This window comes from Cricetulus griseus, chromosome 3 (genome assembly GCF_003668045.3).
Source record: "Cricetulus griseus strain 17A/GY chromosome 3, alternate assembly CriGri-PICRH-1.0, whole genome shotgun sequence".
In the NCBI taxonomy this organism is placed as follows: Eukaryota; Metazoa; Chordata; class Mammalia; order Rodentia; family Cricetidae; genus Cricetulus; species Cricetulus griseus.
Genome location: NC_048596.1, coordinates 210,064,973 through 210,082,129, shown reverse-complemented (window position 1 = coordinate 210,082,129; position 17,157 = coordinate 210,064,973). Strand labels below are relative to the sequence as shown.

The 17,157-nt window shown below is 42.1% G+C and overlaps 1 protein-coding gene across 1 annotated transcript; it reads left to right on the top strand.

The window, feature by feature from the left end:
* The first annotated feature begins 1,437 nt into the window (after positions 1–1,437).
* LOC100760126 (lysozyme-like protein 1) lies at positions 1,438–14,883 on the top strand. The gene is made up of 4 exons (XM_027405511.2): positions 1,438–1,576; positions 2,080–2,238; positions 14,028–14,106; positions 14,814–14,883. Exons 1-4 carry the CDS (start codon positions 1,438–1,440, stop codon positions 14,881–14,883), a joined length of 447 nt encoding a protein of 148 aa, XP_027261312.1.
* Positions 14,884–17,157: the final 2,274 nt, after the last annotated feature.

Below are 17,157 nucleotides of genomic sequence, written 5' to 3'. Positions count from 1 at the left end.
GAAGTATCGCAGCAGCCTCACTCTAGCAAAGGGGTATTGCCTGGAGATGGCATTGTTTGGATGGCAAAATATCTTGTTGGAAGCCAGTTGCCAACAAGAAAGGCAACTCTCACTCTTGCAACCCTTTTAATGAAGTCACCACCAGGTTCCTTTGTTGCCCCTGTTCCTCATCCTCAACATTTCCCATTCATGTGATCCATTGTCCTCTATCCAGTGGAATTCACCAGAAGCCAAACATATAGGGACCTCCACTGGAGTAGCAGTGAAGGAAAGCCCTCAAAACAAAACAAAACAAACAAAAAACCAACCAGAAACTAAAACCAACCCACCTTTTCTTTCTCTTCCTTTTGCAATGTCAGAGGAGAGACTAGTATGTCTCTCAGCACCTCCCCATCTGGAAAAGCAACAAATAGGAGAATGGCAGAGACATAGAGCCCTCAGCAGACCAGAAGTCCAATGTCCCCACAGACACTCATCTCTCCCATGTCTTGCTGCCAAAATTGAGTGTGTATGTAGGGAATACCTCTCTCCCTTCTTTCCTCATCTATTCGGAGTCAAGATGAACATCTGGAAAGGCCATGGTGCCCACCTGGATGTCAGTGAGGGAAGGTACATTTCTCTTTGTCCGATTCTAAGGGCACAGCAGCAAGAGACTCCAGTCTTATTCCTGCCCTGTGTATTGTGTCTGAGTTATTTTCTCCTCCCCCGATCAGGTTCAGAATGGCCGAAAACTGGCAGGACGTAATCAGGTGGGTATAGCATGAATTCTAATTATTCTTAATAATAAAAACTATCATGGGTGAAAGCTGAAGGATCAGAGAAGCAGTGTGGCCAGCCACTAGAGTTTTCTTATTCCACCAATGCTCAGACCAAAGGGGCAATCCTCTTCTCAGTCTGCCTCCTCAGACTGACTGCCTCAGATTGTACTGCTCCTCATACTACACTGAGCTCCTGTCTCCTTCTGCCTTGTATTCTTCTCTATGCTTAGCCATATCACTCCTGTCTCCACATCCTCAGTGTTGGGATTAAGGGCATGTGATCCCAAGTGCCTGGATCACCTTTGTGTGAGCTCTGTTTCTCCTTTAGATAGAGTTAATTTCTTGTAGCTCAGAGTGGCCTTGAACTTGCAGAGATCCGTCTGCGTCTGTCTCCCAGGTGCTGGGATTAAAGGTGTGTGCCACTACTGCCTGGCTTCTATGGCTTACTAGTGGCTTAGCTCTGCACTCTGATTTTCAGGCAAGCTTTATTTGTTATAGCATAGACAAAATATCGCCACAGGTGGGGTTGCCCACAACCAAGAAGTACTAACGTGGGGTTGCCTCCAACCAAGATAACTATGTTCTGAAACTCTGGTAACTGGTGCTCTGAGGATGAATCAGGCTTGTCTGACCACTCTCCGGATCTTTTGGCAGGCTCTGCTTCCAACGGGCCTTGGGGATGAAGGCTGCCGGCATCTTGGCCCTGATTATCAGCCTCAGCATAATTGCAGAATCCAAAGTCTACACTCGATGTAAACTAGCAAAAATATTTGTGAAGGCTGGCCTGGACAATTACGAGGGATTTACCCTTGGAAACTGTGAGATTCCTCCCCTGCCTCCTGTCTCATTCTAGTTTTGAGTGTGGGTGTCTGCTAGGAGGTACTACAGATCCACTCTGTGTTTCCACCTGGTGGTCTCCAGCCCAGCAAGCTCTACTCCCACTGGAGATGGCTGCCAGCTCTTCAGATGTTCTCCCAAGCTGCTCACGCTCACCCTTTTCTCCTTCTCCTCATGGTTTTTGTGCTCATTGCTGGAGTCCTGTGCTCATGACTCCAGGAAGGGAAAAGAACAATGATGCCACCCATCCCAATGTGTGGAGGAGACAAGGCTCAGTTACTGGCTGGGGTGCAAGTTCTGGTTGGCACCCCTGCTCCTGTACACACTCCCAAGTCCTGCTGACATTTCTCACTTGTGCATCCCGCCCAAGGTTCTGCTGGGAGGAGGCCACTGGTTATAAAGAAATTGTATAAAGAAAGGAACTTCATGGGGCAGGCTGAGCTAAAGGACTATGATCCCCTTAGGTCTTTCTCTCCCCATATAGGGATCTGTATGGCATACTATGAGAGCCACTACAACACCACAGCCCAGAAGATCCTGGAGGATGGGAGCGTTGACTATGGCATATTCCAGATAAACAGCTTCACGTGGTGCAGAAATGTAAGAAGACAACAGAAGAATCACTGCCATGTTGCCTGCTCAGGTACTGTTTCTGATTATCCAAATTATTCATCTTCCGGAGGCAAAGATAAGAACATAGATTGCAGGAGGCACACCTATGTCTGCTTTAAAACTCAGAGTTCATATTCACATGTAAGTCATTTCTGGGCCGGCAGATGGCTCAGGAGCTTCTCCTGAAGCATAGGTGAACAAATGTCTTATTCGTCCTAGGGTGGTTTTTAGTAAGCCCTCCATGAAAACAGGGTTGAACAGATGACCTAGGTCTTTTCATGAACTGACACATTTCAATTTTCAAAAGGAATGGAAATCGGTCCCTGCCAAGTGCATACCAGAACTGCCATTCTTTGTGCACTGAACTCTGTCTCTCTTTGTGTGGATTAAGACAAATAGGCTCCATTTCCATTTCTTAAAGAGTAGAAATTAAACTAGGATTCACTTCCTGTTCTCTGCTTCTGTTACTCAAGGGACACTTGTCGGACCAGGATTGAAACACACCATGCATGAGCTCTGCTTTACCAAGCCTTACCCAGTGAACAAGAGTGTGTGTTGATACAAAAGCTTAGCCAGGCAGGAGTCAATTAATGCTCCAAGGTCAAGTGATATTTTAAGAAATTCCAGGGCCGGGGATATAACTCAGTGGCATACAGTGCTTGTCTGGCATGTTGGACACCCTACAATCAATGCCTAGTTCCACCAAAAAATAGAAAAAAAAGTTTCATGGAAAACTCTAACTGGGGACATGGAAGACGTACAGAATTTGAGAATCTAGGGACAAAGAAGAGTCATTCTAGGCAAAGCAAATAGCAAAAACAAAGAACTGCACACGGGAAGGTTTAAGGTCCAGGAGTGCTAAGACATTCTTCCTATGGGGAGGAAAGAATACTTAAGAATCCTAGCAAATGTGGTGGGCTGGAAACTTCTGGCTGAGTGGTTGATGCCAGACAGGCTAAGAAGTCTGCCTTGGTTTCTGCCTGCAGTGGGTAGACAGTCGTGATCAGTCAGTTTAGCACTGATTACAATGGACTCATTTGCAAAAAGGGCATGAAGTAGGTCAACGAGAATGCCACCTAAGCAGCACTGCAGTGACTGTAGTGATGCTGTAGCAAGTTGACATAGCAAGTGACAACTGTAGCAAGTGATCATTGGTGCTCACAGTGGAGAGGCTGGAGAAGAGAAAGCAGAGCTATGAAGCAGGCAGGAAAGATGGGGGAAGATTGCTGTGCTCTTCTCCCTAATTCATTCTCTGATGTGTCCCCAAAACCTAGATCATTATCTGGCCATTATTGGTGCTCAATAAATATTAATTTATTAAAGACATGAACAGAAAGAATGAAGGATGAGGTTGAAGTCAGTCAGAAAGGACTCTAGGCCAAATTCTTTGGGAGTAGAAAACAAACTGTGTTTTAATTGATCTTTGCTTCATCAAAGACAGACAGTAATATGTTTGCACAGACTTAGGACTGAATCATGCATCGATTTACCTGGTGAATTGTTCATACCCAGCAATAATACAGAATGGTAACAGCCTTCTAAGGCAAACTGCCCAACTGTTTACTAACCATTCATATAGAAGATTATTCTGTCAGACCTCTGGTCTGCTTCTTCCCCTTGGTTCTAGTTTTTTTCTTCTGGATCCATTCAAAACAAATCCATCCTATCTTATAGTTGAAGGCTAGTGACAGCCTGCAGAAGATGCCTTTTTAGATTTTTATCTCCTGTGCTAAAACCATCTGTATCTTTGACAAAACCTTTCAGCCCTCCTAGTGCAGGTCAGTCTCATCAGCACTCTCTAACAGCTTGGAGAAGGGATTTCCTGCTAAGTGTGACAATCAGACCTGTGCATTCCCTGCACCAGAGCTCAATAGTGGCACTTCAGTGTGTTTGCTCTCTGCTCTGGTTAATTTCAATTATTAACTTGATTGCTTTAAGAAACAGCTAGAGCACTAAGGAGACACACCTGAGCATGTCTGTGAGGGTGTTTGCTGAGAAGTTAGCTGAAGAAGGAAGACATGACCTAAATGTGGGCAGCACCCTTCCGTGGATAGAATAAAAGGGGAGAAAGGAGCCAGGCCCACTGGTGCACACCTTTAATCTCAGCACTTGGGAGGCAGGCAGATCTCTGTGAGTTTGAGGCCAACCTCGTCTACAGAGTGAGTTCCAGGACAGCTAGAGCAACATAATGAGATCCTGTCTCAAAAAAACAAACAAAAGAAAAATAAGAAAGGGGGTGAAAGGGGAAGGAAATGAGCAGCGGGATTCAAGTCTCTCTACTTCTGTACTGGGGACACAACGAGGACCATTTGCCTCGTGTTCCTTCTCCCATCCATGCCTTTCCCACCATGATGGACTGCTTCTCCTTCAAAAATCTTTTATCTCTTTCCCTTTGCTTATTGTTTTGTCATAAAAACAAGAAAAACATCTAATACACCATTTCATTCCTTAAACCAATGAGTGTATGACCTTATGTAGCAAAAGAGTCTTTAAAATTTCGATTATGAGTGCTGAGTTTGAGCAAAAGAGGGAATATTGGACACAATGATTAGACCCAAACTAAGCATGTGAGTCCTTAGAAGTAGAGAGTCTTGTCCATTTGAGGTCACAGGGAGGCAGGAACAGAAAGATAGATGTAGATTAGAGCCTCAACCAACATTGCTGGCTTGGAAAGCAGACATGAGCCAAGCATTGTGGGTGGCCTGCAGAAGTTAGGGGTGTCTCCCATCTTATATCAAACAAAAAAACATGTGCCTCAATTCTACAATCAGAGGGGACTGAATGCTACCAAAACACAATCGAGGAAATGGGTTCCCCCTAGACCATTCAAAAAGGAAAACATGAGCCAACGCATGATTTTCACCCAACCCCTCCCAGTTTCACCTTCCACATAGCTACAAGAAAAGCTTGTGCTGCCAATGCCATGATGCTTGTGGTCATTTATTTGGGCATAAATAGAAAACAAATACACCTCACCCCTACTTGACAGCCACTGGGAGTCACTAATAAAGTTAAAACAAGGTACATTTTAGGAAAAAGGAGAGCCTTGAGAACAAAACGAAGAATAAACGCTTGTGAATTAACAACTGATGGTGGAAAGGAAAGCCTGGAGGATTAGAGAAGGAAAAGACCATGAGGAAATCTCTAGTAGCAGCACAGGAGAAAGAGAAAGACAGAAAACAGCAGAAATATGGGCAATAAAATGAATGGTATTGCAAAATACAAAGATATGATCCTCGACAGGAGAGAGGAGAAATGTGGAACTCTTTCAAATGTTCCTATTTCCACCCCCAGCACAACAAACACCCAAAATCCAAACTAAAGGACAGGACTCCAGCACATAAGACCTACTGTGTGACTCATGTAATGGAGCCTCACACTCAGGCACATCCTTCCAAAACTTCAGAACACAAAGAGAAATGAAATACGTTACACATTTTCACTAGAAAAACGAATGTATGTGGTCCACACAGAAGATTAAGCACAGAGTGAGCAACATAAGATTTCTCATTTGCAACACTAAGAGAAGAAAGAGGAACAATGTGCCCAAAATTCTGAAGAACAGCTTCCCATAGAAATTCCTTTATTAGTCAAATCGTCAATGCATTTTAAGTACATCCTGAATACATTTTTAAACAAGTTGCTGAAAACTAAAAACTTCACCTTTATATCACATGGTGCCCTGACTTCTCAGAAAACTCAAAGTTAAAAATTAAGGGAAAAACTTAATGTTTTTATTATTTCTTTGAGAATATCATAGTTTTTTTTTTTTTATCATACTCTACTCTCTACCCCAGCTCCTCACAGAGCCAACCTCTCCACCCTCCTCCAAACACACTCAACTTTGAGCTTTCTTTCTTCCTGCCACATTCCTCTTTCTTTCTTTGCTCAACCTAGTCCAGTCTGTGTTGTCCAACTAGTCTTAGCAGTGAGGTCTAGAGGGTGGTTGACTTACCACGAGTCACATCATTGAAGAAAGCAGACTCTCCCATCAGGTATCAAATGCCAGTGATTCCTTGGTGACAGTGCATTCCCACCTCCCTCTTTCCATGCTGGGATCTTTTTTTCTAACTTGAGCTTGCACAGCCTTATGCATGTTGTTATAGACTTTCTGACCCCTCTCCTGTAAAGATCTCAAGACTTTCTAGGAGAGGGGTCAGAAAGTCTATACGAGTCAGAGGTGATAAATAACTTAAAGCGAACACTTTCCCAGACTCAATAGATCATATACATATGGACTACTTATAGCAGTTGTGACCTCAACTGGCCATAGATTCTCAGTCATGTCAACAGTGCCAGGTATGAGTTCCATCAGAAAGTGGTTGTTAACTCCTGCAACATTCATGCCAATATTTTACCAATGGGTATATCTTGTCAAGCTGGTTATTATTGTAGCTTGAAGTATGACCTTCAGATTACTCTTCTCCAACATCATACATAACACCTTCCAGCAATCCATGAAATTTTTAACAAAACTATTAAAGAATAATCTTTCTTTTGGGAGACAATGAGGATGGTGAAGCAGATTTTGGGGAACAGCAGACATTGCCATTATCTGACCTAAAACAGAATGAAAACAGGGCTGTGACCAGTTTCTCACTGAAGAATCTGTGGAGGAGACATGACCTCTCATTGGGGGACACAGCTATGCCAAGTGACCTAGAGAAAAAATCTGGAAGAAAATAATCTCAGACTCACTGTCCTCACTTCCTCCCTTCCTTACTGGTGTTCAGTCTGACTTTAGCCTCCTGAAGTCAGAGGACATGGAAGTCCGTTGGTAACTTCTCTGTGGATTTGCTTGCCAGTACACAGAGATGATGAAGACAGATATGGAGGAAGATTCTAGAACAGTAGCCATAATTTTCTCATCACATTGTTAGGGGAGGTTTTTCATAAGAGGATAAATTATAGCAAGAAAAAGAAAGACACAAATCAGGAAAACAAAGAAGGCATGCATCCAGTAGCCAGGAACTCAGTGAAGGAAAAAAGGCTAAGAGAATGTTCAACATGGCCCAGGGAGGAAAACCTATATGGTTTCTAGGCTAAAAACTGGTCTTTGCTCTCCAGCACATCGTTTGTCTCCTTGGCAAACACACATTTGAAGAAAGCTTGGGTGCCCTGGAGTTATCAGCTGGATGTTCAAAAAGTGTCTCCTGTCTTTTCTTGTCTTAGTTCTGTGAAGAGTGAGACATTTTTAAATTAGTGGACATAGTAGTTTTGTTTCTTCTTTCTAATATATGAGTTTCTGAAGATCTGTTACTAGGTGCATGCATATTGATGATGGTGGTCTTCTCAATGGGTTAGCCCTGCTCTCATTAGAGTCCTGCCTTTACCAGGGTACCATCTCTTACACAGACACAGTAATTGATTTTAACTGCAGCAGCTTATAGGAAGTATTGCACGTTCAATTTCTTCCTATTCTTTTGCTTTTAACTTATCTATGTCTGGGTACTAAAGGTGAGTTTTTATAGGCAGAACATAGTTATCTTTTGTGTCTATTCTGACAACCACGTATTTGTATTATGTGATTGAACCAAGGTCAGCAACTGCTTTCCTGAGGGACCACACAGTAAACATTTTATTTAGACTTTGCAGGCCATATGGTTTCTATTGCAGTTACTAAACCGTAATGTAGTGTGAAAACAGCCACAAAAATATGTAAATGACTAGGCTTGGCTGTTTTCCAATAAGACTTTATTTAAAAACAAGGGCAGAGGAGGGGAGATGGAATTAGTCGGCAAAGTGCTTGCTATGCAAATATGAACATTTGAGTTTGGATTCCCTCCAACCAACACAAAAACCCTGGCTCAGTGGGTATAATCCCAGTGATAGGGAGGAAGAGAAAGGGGATCCTGGGGCCTTGCATGGCCACCCGTCTAGCCAATCAGTGAGCTCCAGTTTCGGTGAGAAACTATGTCTCAAAAAATAAGATAGGAGGTGACAGAAGACTCCATGATGTCAACTCCTGGGCAGCATAGGCATGGATTATGTTGTCTGTGGTTTAAATAGGATCCTTGCTTTATGGCATTCTATCTCAGTGCTGTGTGCCCTTGCATTTCATTTCAGCATATTGTGCACCTCACTAGGAATTTTATTGTTTTCACTTTAAGTAATTACCCGGCAGGTCACTTTATAGCAGGGGTGGCTTTCACTGCATGTCATATATGCTCCACCTCATCACCCACTCTTCCTTCCTTGGATGGAATCCTTTGGGCAGGCAGTTACAGAATATTTGTTCTCAGTTAGCCTAAATAATTTCCTTCAACTGTTTCTGATGTTGTGATAGAGGCCTCCTAACAAGCATGCCCAGATTTCCTTGTCTGAAGGTGACTATTTAGTTTTCATTATCGAGAGAGTTTATGTAAAAATAAATGCATAAATAAATTTCTGCATAGGACACATACAGGAATAAAATGCCTCAAATATGAAATGTATGTATAAATAGTATGTATTTCTATATATACAGGAAATTCTAGGTGTAAAGGAAGAATTTTGATCCTTTTCATCATGCTTCTCCTTCTAGATTCTGACTTGGACACACCTTTTCCCAGTTATTCCTCAATTTCTGTCTTCAAAATGTCTGATCTTTTCCCCTGAAATGTCTAACCTATCAAACTCAAGTCCAATACCTTCTTTTCACCTAGGAAATTGTTTTATACTCCATCTTATATTTTTCTGTTTGCATTGACCATTTTATCCTTATTATAAGTTATATATTGACACATCTTTGTCTACATAATAGATTTTCTTGGCTACTAGCTAGTGTGCTTAAGTAGCCTTAGTGGGTGTCTGGCTTGTTCCCATAAGGAAAAAGTGTTGGGTTTCAACAAGCAGCTGAATTCATCTTTAAATAGCATGACAGAGTTCTAGACTAGTTTATGATGCCGCTGGTTCATCCTTTATCAAAGCGTGGCTCTCTCAGCATCTATTTGGAATGCCCTAGAGCAGAATTTTATGGTTCCTCATGTTGTAGTGACCCTAATCATAAAATTATTACCGTTGCTACTTCATAACTATAATTTTGCAACTGATATGAATTTTAATGCAAATATCTGGCAGGCAGGATATCTGATATGCAACCACTATGAACAGTTTGTTTTGACATACCCCCCACCCAGGGCTTGCAGCCAACAGGTTGAGAAGCACTGCTCTAGATGTTCAGTGAGTTCTCTTCCTCCTGAGTAGCCAGAAATAGGGTAAGTCTCCCAACCTGAAGAGCCCTGTTGTTGTCCAGTTCCAGAGCATTTGTTCCTGTGTGGCCCAGGGAGTCAGACCCTCATCTCATCTGGATTGTTTCAGATTCTCCATAAATCCCTGCTCCAGGGCTTCTGATCTGTCTCAGCTTTCACCTACCTATTCTTCTCTGAGCAAAAAGTCATGGCAACCACAGGGCTCTGCGCCTCTGTTTTCTCTCTTAAAGGTCAACACAGTACCATCCGGTGTCCAGTGTCTGAAAATAAGCTTTTCGCATATTTGTCCTATTTTTTCCGGCCAATGACAGTGGGAAGAAAACTTCTTCTCACTCTCACAGATATGCTTGACTTGTTATGAACCTTATCTATTCAATTAATACTGTCCCAATTTGATTCCAGTTAAGGAGTGGGAAATGCAGGACAATTCTCATGTAGGGAGCTAAAGTGTTGGTGGTTGATGGTTAGTACTAAACAGCATCTACATCTGTTTCCACATCACCTAGAGATGGAGGGCTGGGGTTGTGGCCCCGTGACAGAGTGCTTGCTTGGCATACACATGACCCTGGGCTCCATCCTTAGGAAGGGATTTTTAGACACAGCTTTAAAATAGAAAACAGGATGTTGTCTTTACGCCCTAATCAGCCTTCAGACAGAAAGGTTGTAATTGGGAACAATGTCCTTCTGTCCCATGCTGTATAGAAGTAGGAACATTTGTTATGAAACCCTAGAAATGAGTTAGTACAAGGTACATGACCTTACATCTATGTCTTCATGCCACTTCAGAAATTATACAATCTCTTTCATTTCAAAACTGTATTTTTAAAATCCTTTCTTCCCTTCTTCAAACTTCTCAGTTTATTTTTACATATGCGCTATGTTGTAAATTTATTCCCCCAAAGTTTATGTGTTAGAAACAATACCAAATTCATGTGACTGGTATTCTGAAATGGTGTGTTGGAAAAGCAGTTGAGGTTGGATGAGGGTGGAAGGATGGGACCCTATCTTGAAATAGTGACTTTATAGGATGGGGAGGGAGGCTGAGTAAGCATGGATACTGTCTTTCAATAATGTCCTCTGCCATGTGCCTTCCCCAGCAGATCCCAGCAACATGCACTAAACAAAATTCTCTTATTTATAAATTATTTAGTCCTGGGTATTTTGCTAAGGCACCAGAAGATGGACTAAGTAAATATTCACATATATAAACACACACACACACACACACACACACACACACACACACACACACGCATACATAAACATACACATCATTTATGACATTCCTGATTTAACTGCAATCTTTATTTTCTTCCAAAACACAAGCTTTGCTAATGAGAGACGCTTACAGGAAAGATGATTGCTGGTATCTCCATATAGTGTAGTCCATGTATGTTAATCTTATTCCTCATCAGTCAGGCATCTGAGTTGGCCTTTGTTACTTCAGAGAAGAAAAAGATATGTAAACCAGCACCATGGAGGTTGTAATTATTCCGGGGGAGGCACAGGGAGGCACCAGGAGGCATGGGGACTTTGCCATGTGCTAACTGGAAACCAGAACTGCTTTGGGTACCAATTGCTGCTGTTTTCTGTTGTTGAATGTAGAGTAAACTACTGTTACCGAGGAACTGTTCCTATTCTTGTTTGACTAGACAGAATTGTCTATTTAAGGTAAATTGGGCAGAAACAATTATTGGCATGAATCCTTCTAAAAAGCCTGCTGCCTTCCCGATTTCTGCCACTCTGCTGCCCCTGTGTGGTGATTTCACTGTTCCAATGTCTCAACTCTACATCTGGTTCCTTATGTCTCAACCCCAGGCTTCCTCAACACCAAGCTAATCCAGTCATTTTCAAGATATAATTTTCTTTATTATTATTATTATTATTATTATTATTATTATTATTATTATTATTATTGTATCGGTTTCCTATAATTCAGGCTGGGCTCCAACTTACTGAATAACTAAGGCTGGTCTTGAACTCATAACCTTCTTGCCTCTACCTTCCAAGAACTAGAGTTACAGTCATGCATTGCCACCACTCAGCTCTAAGTGGCACTTTTGAAACACCCTAACCAGGCTGATAAACAGCTTCTCCATGGTGCTCTCTTCCCTAACCCATACCACCTGATCCTGCTATGAGAGAGTGAGTCTTATTCAGGGTTCAAACTGTTTTCCGAAGGTACATAAGCATGGAATATACTCCTGTCACAGAATAATGGAACACAGCAAGTTCCTCCTCACAATGTGTAATGTGCCCTTCTCACGCCTTGAGACAACACCAATGCCACTTGTTCTAGGATCCATCTACTTCCAAACCCAGACTGATTTACTGAGCTTGGGGCTTGAGTTTATAGGGACAACGATGGGATCCACTAAAATGACTATTCTGAGGATGAATGGGGATGTTCATGAAGGTACTTACTGTATGCCTGACAGTAAAAGTTGCCTTATCTGATGGTAACGAATGGCTGTTGTTGTAGATATGTGTATCTCGAGAAACAAGACTTACAAGCGGCTGTAGTTTTGCTGTTCCTGGTGACAGTAAACTAAACATAAGGGTTTGTGTGCACTGCTTTAGCTGCTCCGGCCTCCAGATCAATCCTGTCTAGGGTTTTCTTTTTGTTGTGGTTCCTGTTTTTTCTTGTTAAATGGTGGTTTGATTTAAATCAAAATCAAAACAAACCACATTTTGAATAAATGTGCCTAAAGGAAATGTCACTACCTTAGTCTTCTAAGAAAAGTGATATAATTAAAAGTAAACCAGCAGACTGAAGGAAAAACTTCACTTCTAGCAAATTTACAAACAATTCCCAATTGTGATGTTTTATTGAAACATGATATTTCAAGCCAATGCTTCTTCTTTCTGGTTATTTTTTTTTCTGACAGAATAAATGCATTTCTGTTGTAAAAACATTAGAGGATAAACATCTCAATTTCAAAATGTTGACAATCACATCTTAGAGCTAATTCTCATTAAGACACCAACAAGCTCACAGTTGTCTCTTTTCTAAAGGCTGCTCAATTGACTGTGTAAAGGTGGGACCTTCTGTACCAAATCATGGGAGATTTACCGGAGTAGGGAGGCACACATCTGAAATCTAGCTAAACAACAGCGAGAGTAAGGCTTTAGATGCATTTAATGTTAATTAAATTTACTGTGAATTATTATCATTCCCAGCTTTATTTTAGTATGATTCACAAAAACCCTGTGTAAAGTATGTATACAATGTGATGGTTTCTAATCCATATATTATGAAGTGATTTCTACACTCAGCTAGTGGGGGAGTGGTGAGTGTATGGTATTTGTGTGTGCTGTGTATATGTGTGGGGGCGTGGTATTGTGTATACAGTGTGGTAGGAGTGTGGTATGAGGTGGTATATGGTGTGTAGAGTGTGTGTAAAAGTGTGTATTGTGTGTGTGGTATGTGTATGAGTTGTGTGTTATATATGTGATGTATTTGTATGGCATCTGTGTGTTATATGAGTGTGCATATGGTGTGTGTCTATGGTATTGTGTGTATGTGATGTATGTGGTGGATTTTTGTGTGGGTGGTGTGGGTAGGTGGAGGTGATGTGTGTGTGTGTGTGTGTGTGTGTGTGTGTGTGTGTGTGTGTGTGTGTGTGATGTGTGGTGTGTGGTGTATATGATACACTATTGACTATATAATCATTATGCTGTACCCTGGATCTCCAGAACCCCTTTGTCTTATTTCTGCAAGTTTGTACTGTGACCAATATCTCCTTTCTTCCCACCCCAACTCCCAGACCTAGGAACCATCTCTGTCCTCAGGTCTGCACCTAGCCTTACTGTAGGAATGATGCTAGACTTTTCATATTTGTTTGACATTTCCTGTAATGTTGATGTCAGGGATGTTTGGGGATCCTTCCAGGCAAGCAGGGGGAAAAATTACTAACAAACAAGGATTATACTTCAATGAAAAGATTTTGACTGACAAAGTAATAAAGAATGGGGCAGTTGCCTTAAAACATTACCTTTTTTTATATGAAAAACAACCTTTGCTAATTCTTTTAATGTACAAACTAGAAAATTACAACAGATGAAGGTTTAGCCTTTACCAGGTAGAGATGGCATAAAAGTCAAAGTAATCTGAGTACAGAAAACATGGTGCTACCCTGTCTGACATGTGTGTTTCTACAGGACAGTAAAAATGGCTACATAGTTAAGAGCTCTTCCAGAGGACCTGGAGCTAGGTTCCCAGCTTCCAAATCCACAGCTCACAACTGCCTGTAGCTCCAGAGGGTCTGACATGCTGATCTGGCCCCTGCATGCTCTCTCTCTCTCTCTCTCTCTCTCTCTCTCTCTCTCTCTCTCTCTCTCTCTCCTCTCCCCCACCCTGCACACACACACATCATAAATAATTTTTTAAAGTTTTTTTTAATGCTTCCCACTATTCTCTAAACACAGTTAATGCATTATTCTCAGGTAGCCCATGGTGAAGATGGTCTTGAAAACCGAAGCTGTATTTTTGGTAAAGAAATTCATGTTTCTCTGTAGGGAAAGTCACAACTCTTCTGAGCCCCTTCCAGGAAAGCACAGAAGCTCTGGTTTAAGGACCCCTCAGACAGCAATAGCCCCAGCTAACTAACTGTCACATCTTTCTTTGCAGCCTTGGTCACTGATGACCTCACAGATGCCATTCTCTGTGCCAAGAAAATTGTTAAAGAGACGCAAGGGATGAACTATTGGTGAGTGTTTCCTTGGGAGACTGGATCTGACCTGGGCGGGACCTACAGTGTGTCTCTTCGTAGTGGGTAGGGTCACGTGGAAAACTGGTGCCTGCAGAGTAGTCCAAACGAGGGACCATGACTGGTTTCCAGTCACCCGCATGAGAGTGAGGGTCCAGAGCAACACGGTACAAGGGACAGGTATGGGAAAAGTCTTGCTGTCATGGGAAGGAAAGGGGTCCATCTATCACATCTATCAACACACCAGGGGGCAGGGAGCCTGACCTTGCTCTAAATTTGTGCGAGATTTAGAAGCTGCAACAGTATCTGGTGAAGAAAGGTAATAAACAGCAGTGAGGATGAAAACTGGAGCCTGTAAATGACAACTAGCAGGATCCACTTCTGAGCAAGCTGCTTTCATCTCTGTGGCTGTGTTTCTAATGAATGCTGCTAATCAGGCTACCCGTTTGCTAGTTCAGAGCTGTGGCTCTCATTGATCCGTCCTGACAAAAGCAGTTTTCCTCCTGGGGAGGCAAATAGCGACTAGGAGGAAATGGGGTGAGGGAGGAGGGACACAGAAAGGCTTTAATAAGACAGAGACACAGAGGAATGGAAACTTTAGATGTCTGAAGCAAGTTAAACACTGCGTACTCCTCCAGAGGTTGTATCTAAGACCACTGGGGGTGGCATGCTTCCTTCTGCTGTTCCCATTTCCCTCTCCTTCTCAGGCAGCGCTGGAAGAAACACTGCGAGGGCAAGGACATGTCTGAGTGGAAGAGAGGATGCGAGGTGTCCTGATCTGGATGGAGCAAGTGCAAGGATGCTTGGCTGTGACTCCCCAGATTTGTAATGAGTATGTATCCCTCACAGTATCCCTTCTCAAAGTTGGAGAGGGATCCCAAGCTGTATTTAAAGGAAATAAATATTTCCATTTATATGTCTTCACTTCCCTCTGGCTTGGGTTCAATGATGCCATAATAATTTGATGGTGTTAAGACTTGGAAAATCGTCTCTGGCATGTTGAAGACCTGGAGAGAATACACTTTCCTTCCTTGCTGTAAAGGTTCCTAAGTGTGTAGCCATGACATGTCTGCTCATTTAAAAATGAGGCTTCTCAAGGTCAAAAGATGCACTTGGTAAGGAAGCTTAAGAAGGTTGGCAGCCAGTTTGCCAATCCCTAAATCCCCAAGAGTGTGTGTCCATTCTTTCTAGTCAGAGGACACACATTGTTTTCTCAGATCAACACTGCTGGAGGGAATACTCCTGCATCCTGGGTGGCAACTCTAGTGGAATAAAAAGGTGAAATCACAGTTCTTAGTACCAGCATCTAGAGCAATGGGTCTCAACTTGTGGGTGTCACATATCAGATATTTGCATTACAATTCAAAACAGTAGCAAAATTATTTATGAAGTAGCAACGAAATAATCTTAAGGTTCGAGGTCACCACAACTTGAGGAACTGTATTAAAGGGCTGAAGCATTAGGAAGGTTGAAAACCACTGATCCAGAGACTGCCCCTAGTTACTACAATATCCACTTGAATTAAACCTACTAAATTCCAAAGCCACATTAGATTATCCACACAACTGTTAGATTCAAAAGAAACTCCAGGCAAATGGCTGTCTGCGGTGTCTATTAGCATGCCAAAGTGCATGCTGGCTTCCAGGCTCTCAGTGTCTCACTTGTCACAGAGTCTCAGGCTCATCTCAGCTCTTCTCACCCTGAACTCCCTAAACTTTAGCTCATGGGCTTCCCTTCCCCTAGCTTCTCATTCATTCCTACATAACTGTGTCATGTTCTCATTGTGCACATGACAAAATGGTTTTCATCTCAAGACATGCGACGTGCAGATTGGATTAGCTTGGCCGGGAACCTGATGACCACATGACCACACTGCAGTGGCCTGAGAACATTAACCCGGGATATATTTCTAGGATGGCTATGCTGGACACAGGCATGGCTCTCTCTCCTGATGTACACAGTAGGATGGCTCTTCCCCGGGGGTTCATGTCCATTTTCCTGTACACATCTTTCTGTCTTACAGGGCCACAGTTGGCTGAAGCTTTGATTCAACCTGCTTTGTTCTAAAATTGAGGTGAAAATAGGCTCTTGTTGAGTGCAATATGATCTAGATTGCTCTAAATTAAGGTTTCTTGGAGAAATGGATATAAAGCAATAATAAGCCTCCATTAGAACAAAGTCCTAACAGACTGATGGAAATTGTCCCAACACCTACAAAACCCTTCAGTGACTGCTGCCACTGATCAGCTTTGACTGCGGCTCACTTCATGCCCACTAGCTTAACTTGCATCTTTCATCTTTGAAAAATCATAACAGCTGCCTGTCAAAAAATATGCATCAGTATTGTCACAATTTAACAAGCATCATAAACCATGGGAGAAAAAGCCTTTGAAATATATGTAAGAATTGAAAAACAGTTCTATAAGATGACTTGAGAAAAACAGAAAAAAAATTGTAGGACCATAAAGGTCCACTAAATCAATAACCTGTGCCTATGGAAGTCCATAAATATGTATTTTCACTATTATTACCCAGTCATCCATCTGTCCTGCAGGCCTCATTCTTAGCAGAGCCTCCTGCTTCATTAAAACCAGTGGCACCAAGTTAATGAGTGAGGTTGGCATAGACCTGGCGCCAGCCATTCAATGGCTAGGGGAAGAAAAAATTATCCCCAAAGTTCAAGATAATGGGACACTTGCTGGCACTATGAGATTGATCTTTTTTATATATAAAACTCATAAAATCTCCAAGCATGTACTCTTAATATTTTCTTCCACAAATGTTTTATTTATTCAGTATTTCTATAAATACTAATTTAGGATGAAAATGTAATTTTCCATAATTAATGCCTCAGAAATGCAAGAGGAAATGATTACTTCTATTCTTAGGTTATCTTTATTTGACAAAAGAGTAGTGAAGCAGCAACCTCACTGTGGTTTCCATGACACCCGGAAACAGACTTTCTTCTTTATTTTCCCCACGACCACCGTATCAGCAGGGCTACCAGATGCACTGAGCAGATGGTTAGTATTAGGAGTGTGTTAATGAGCA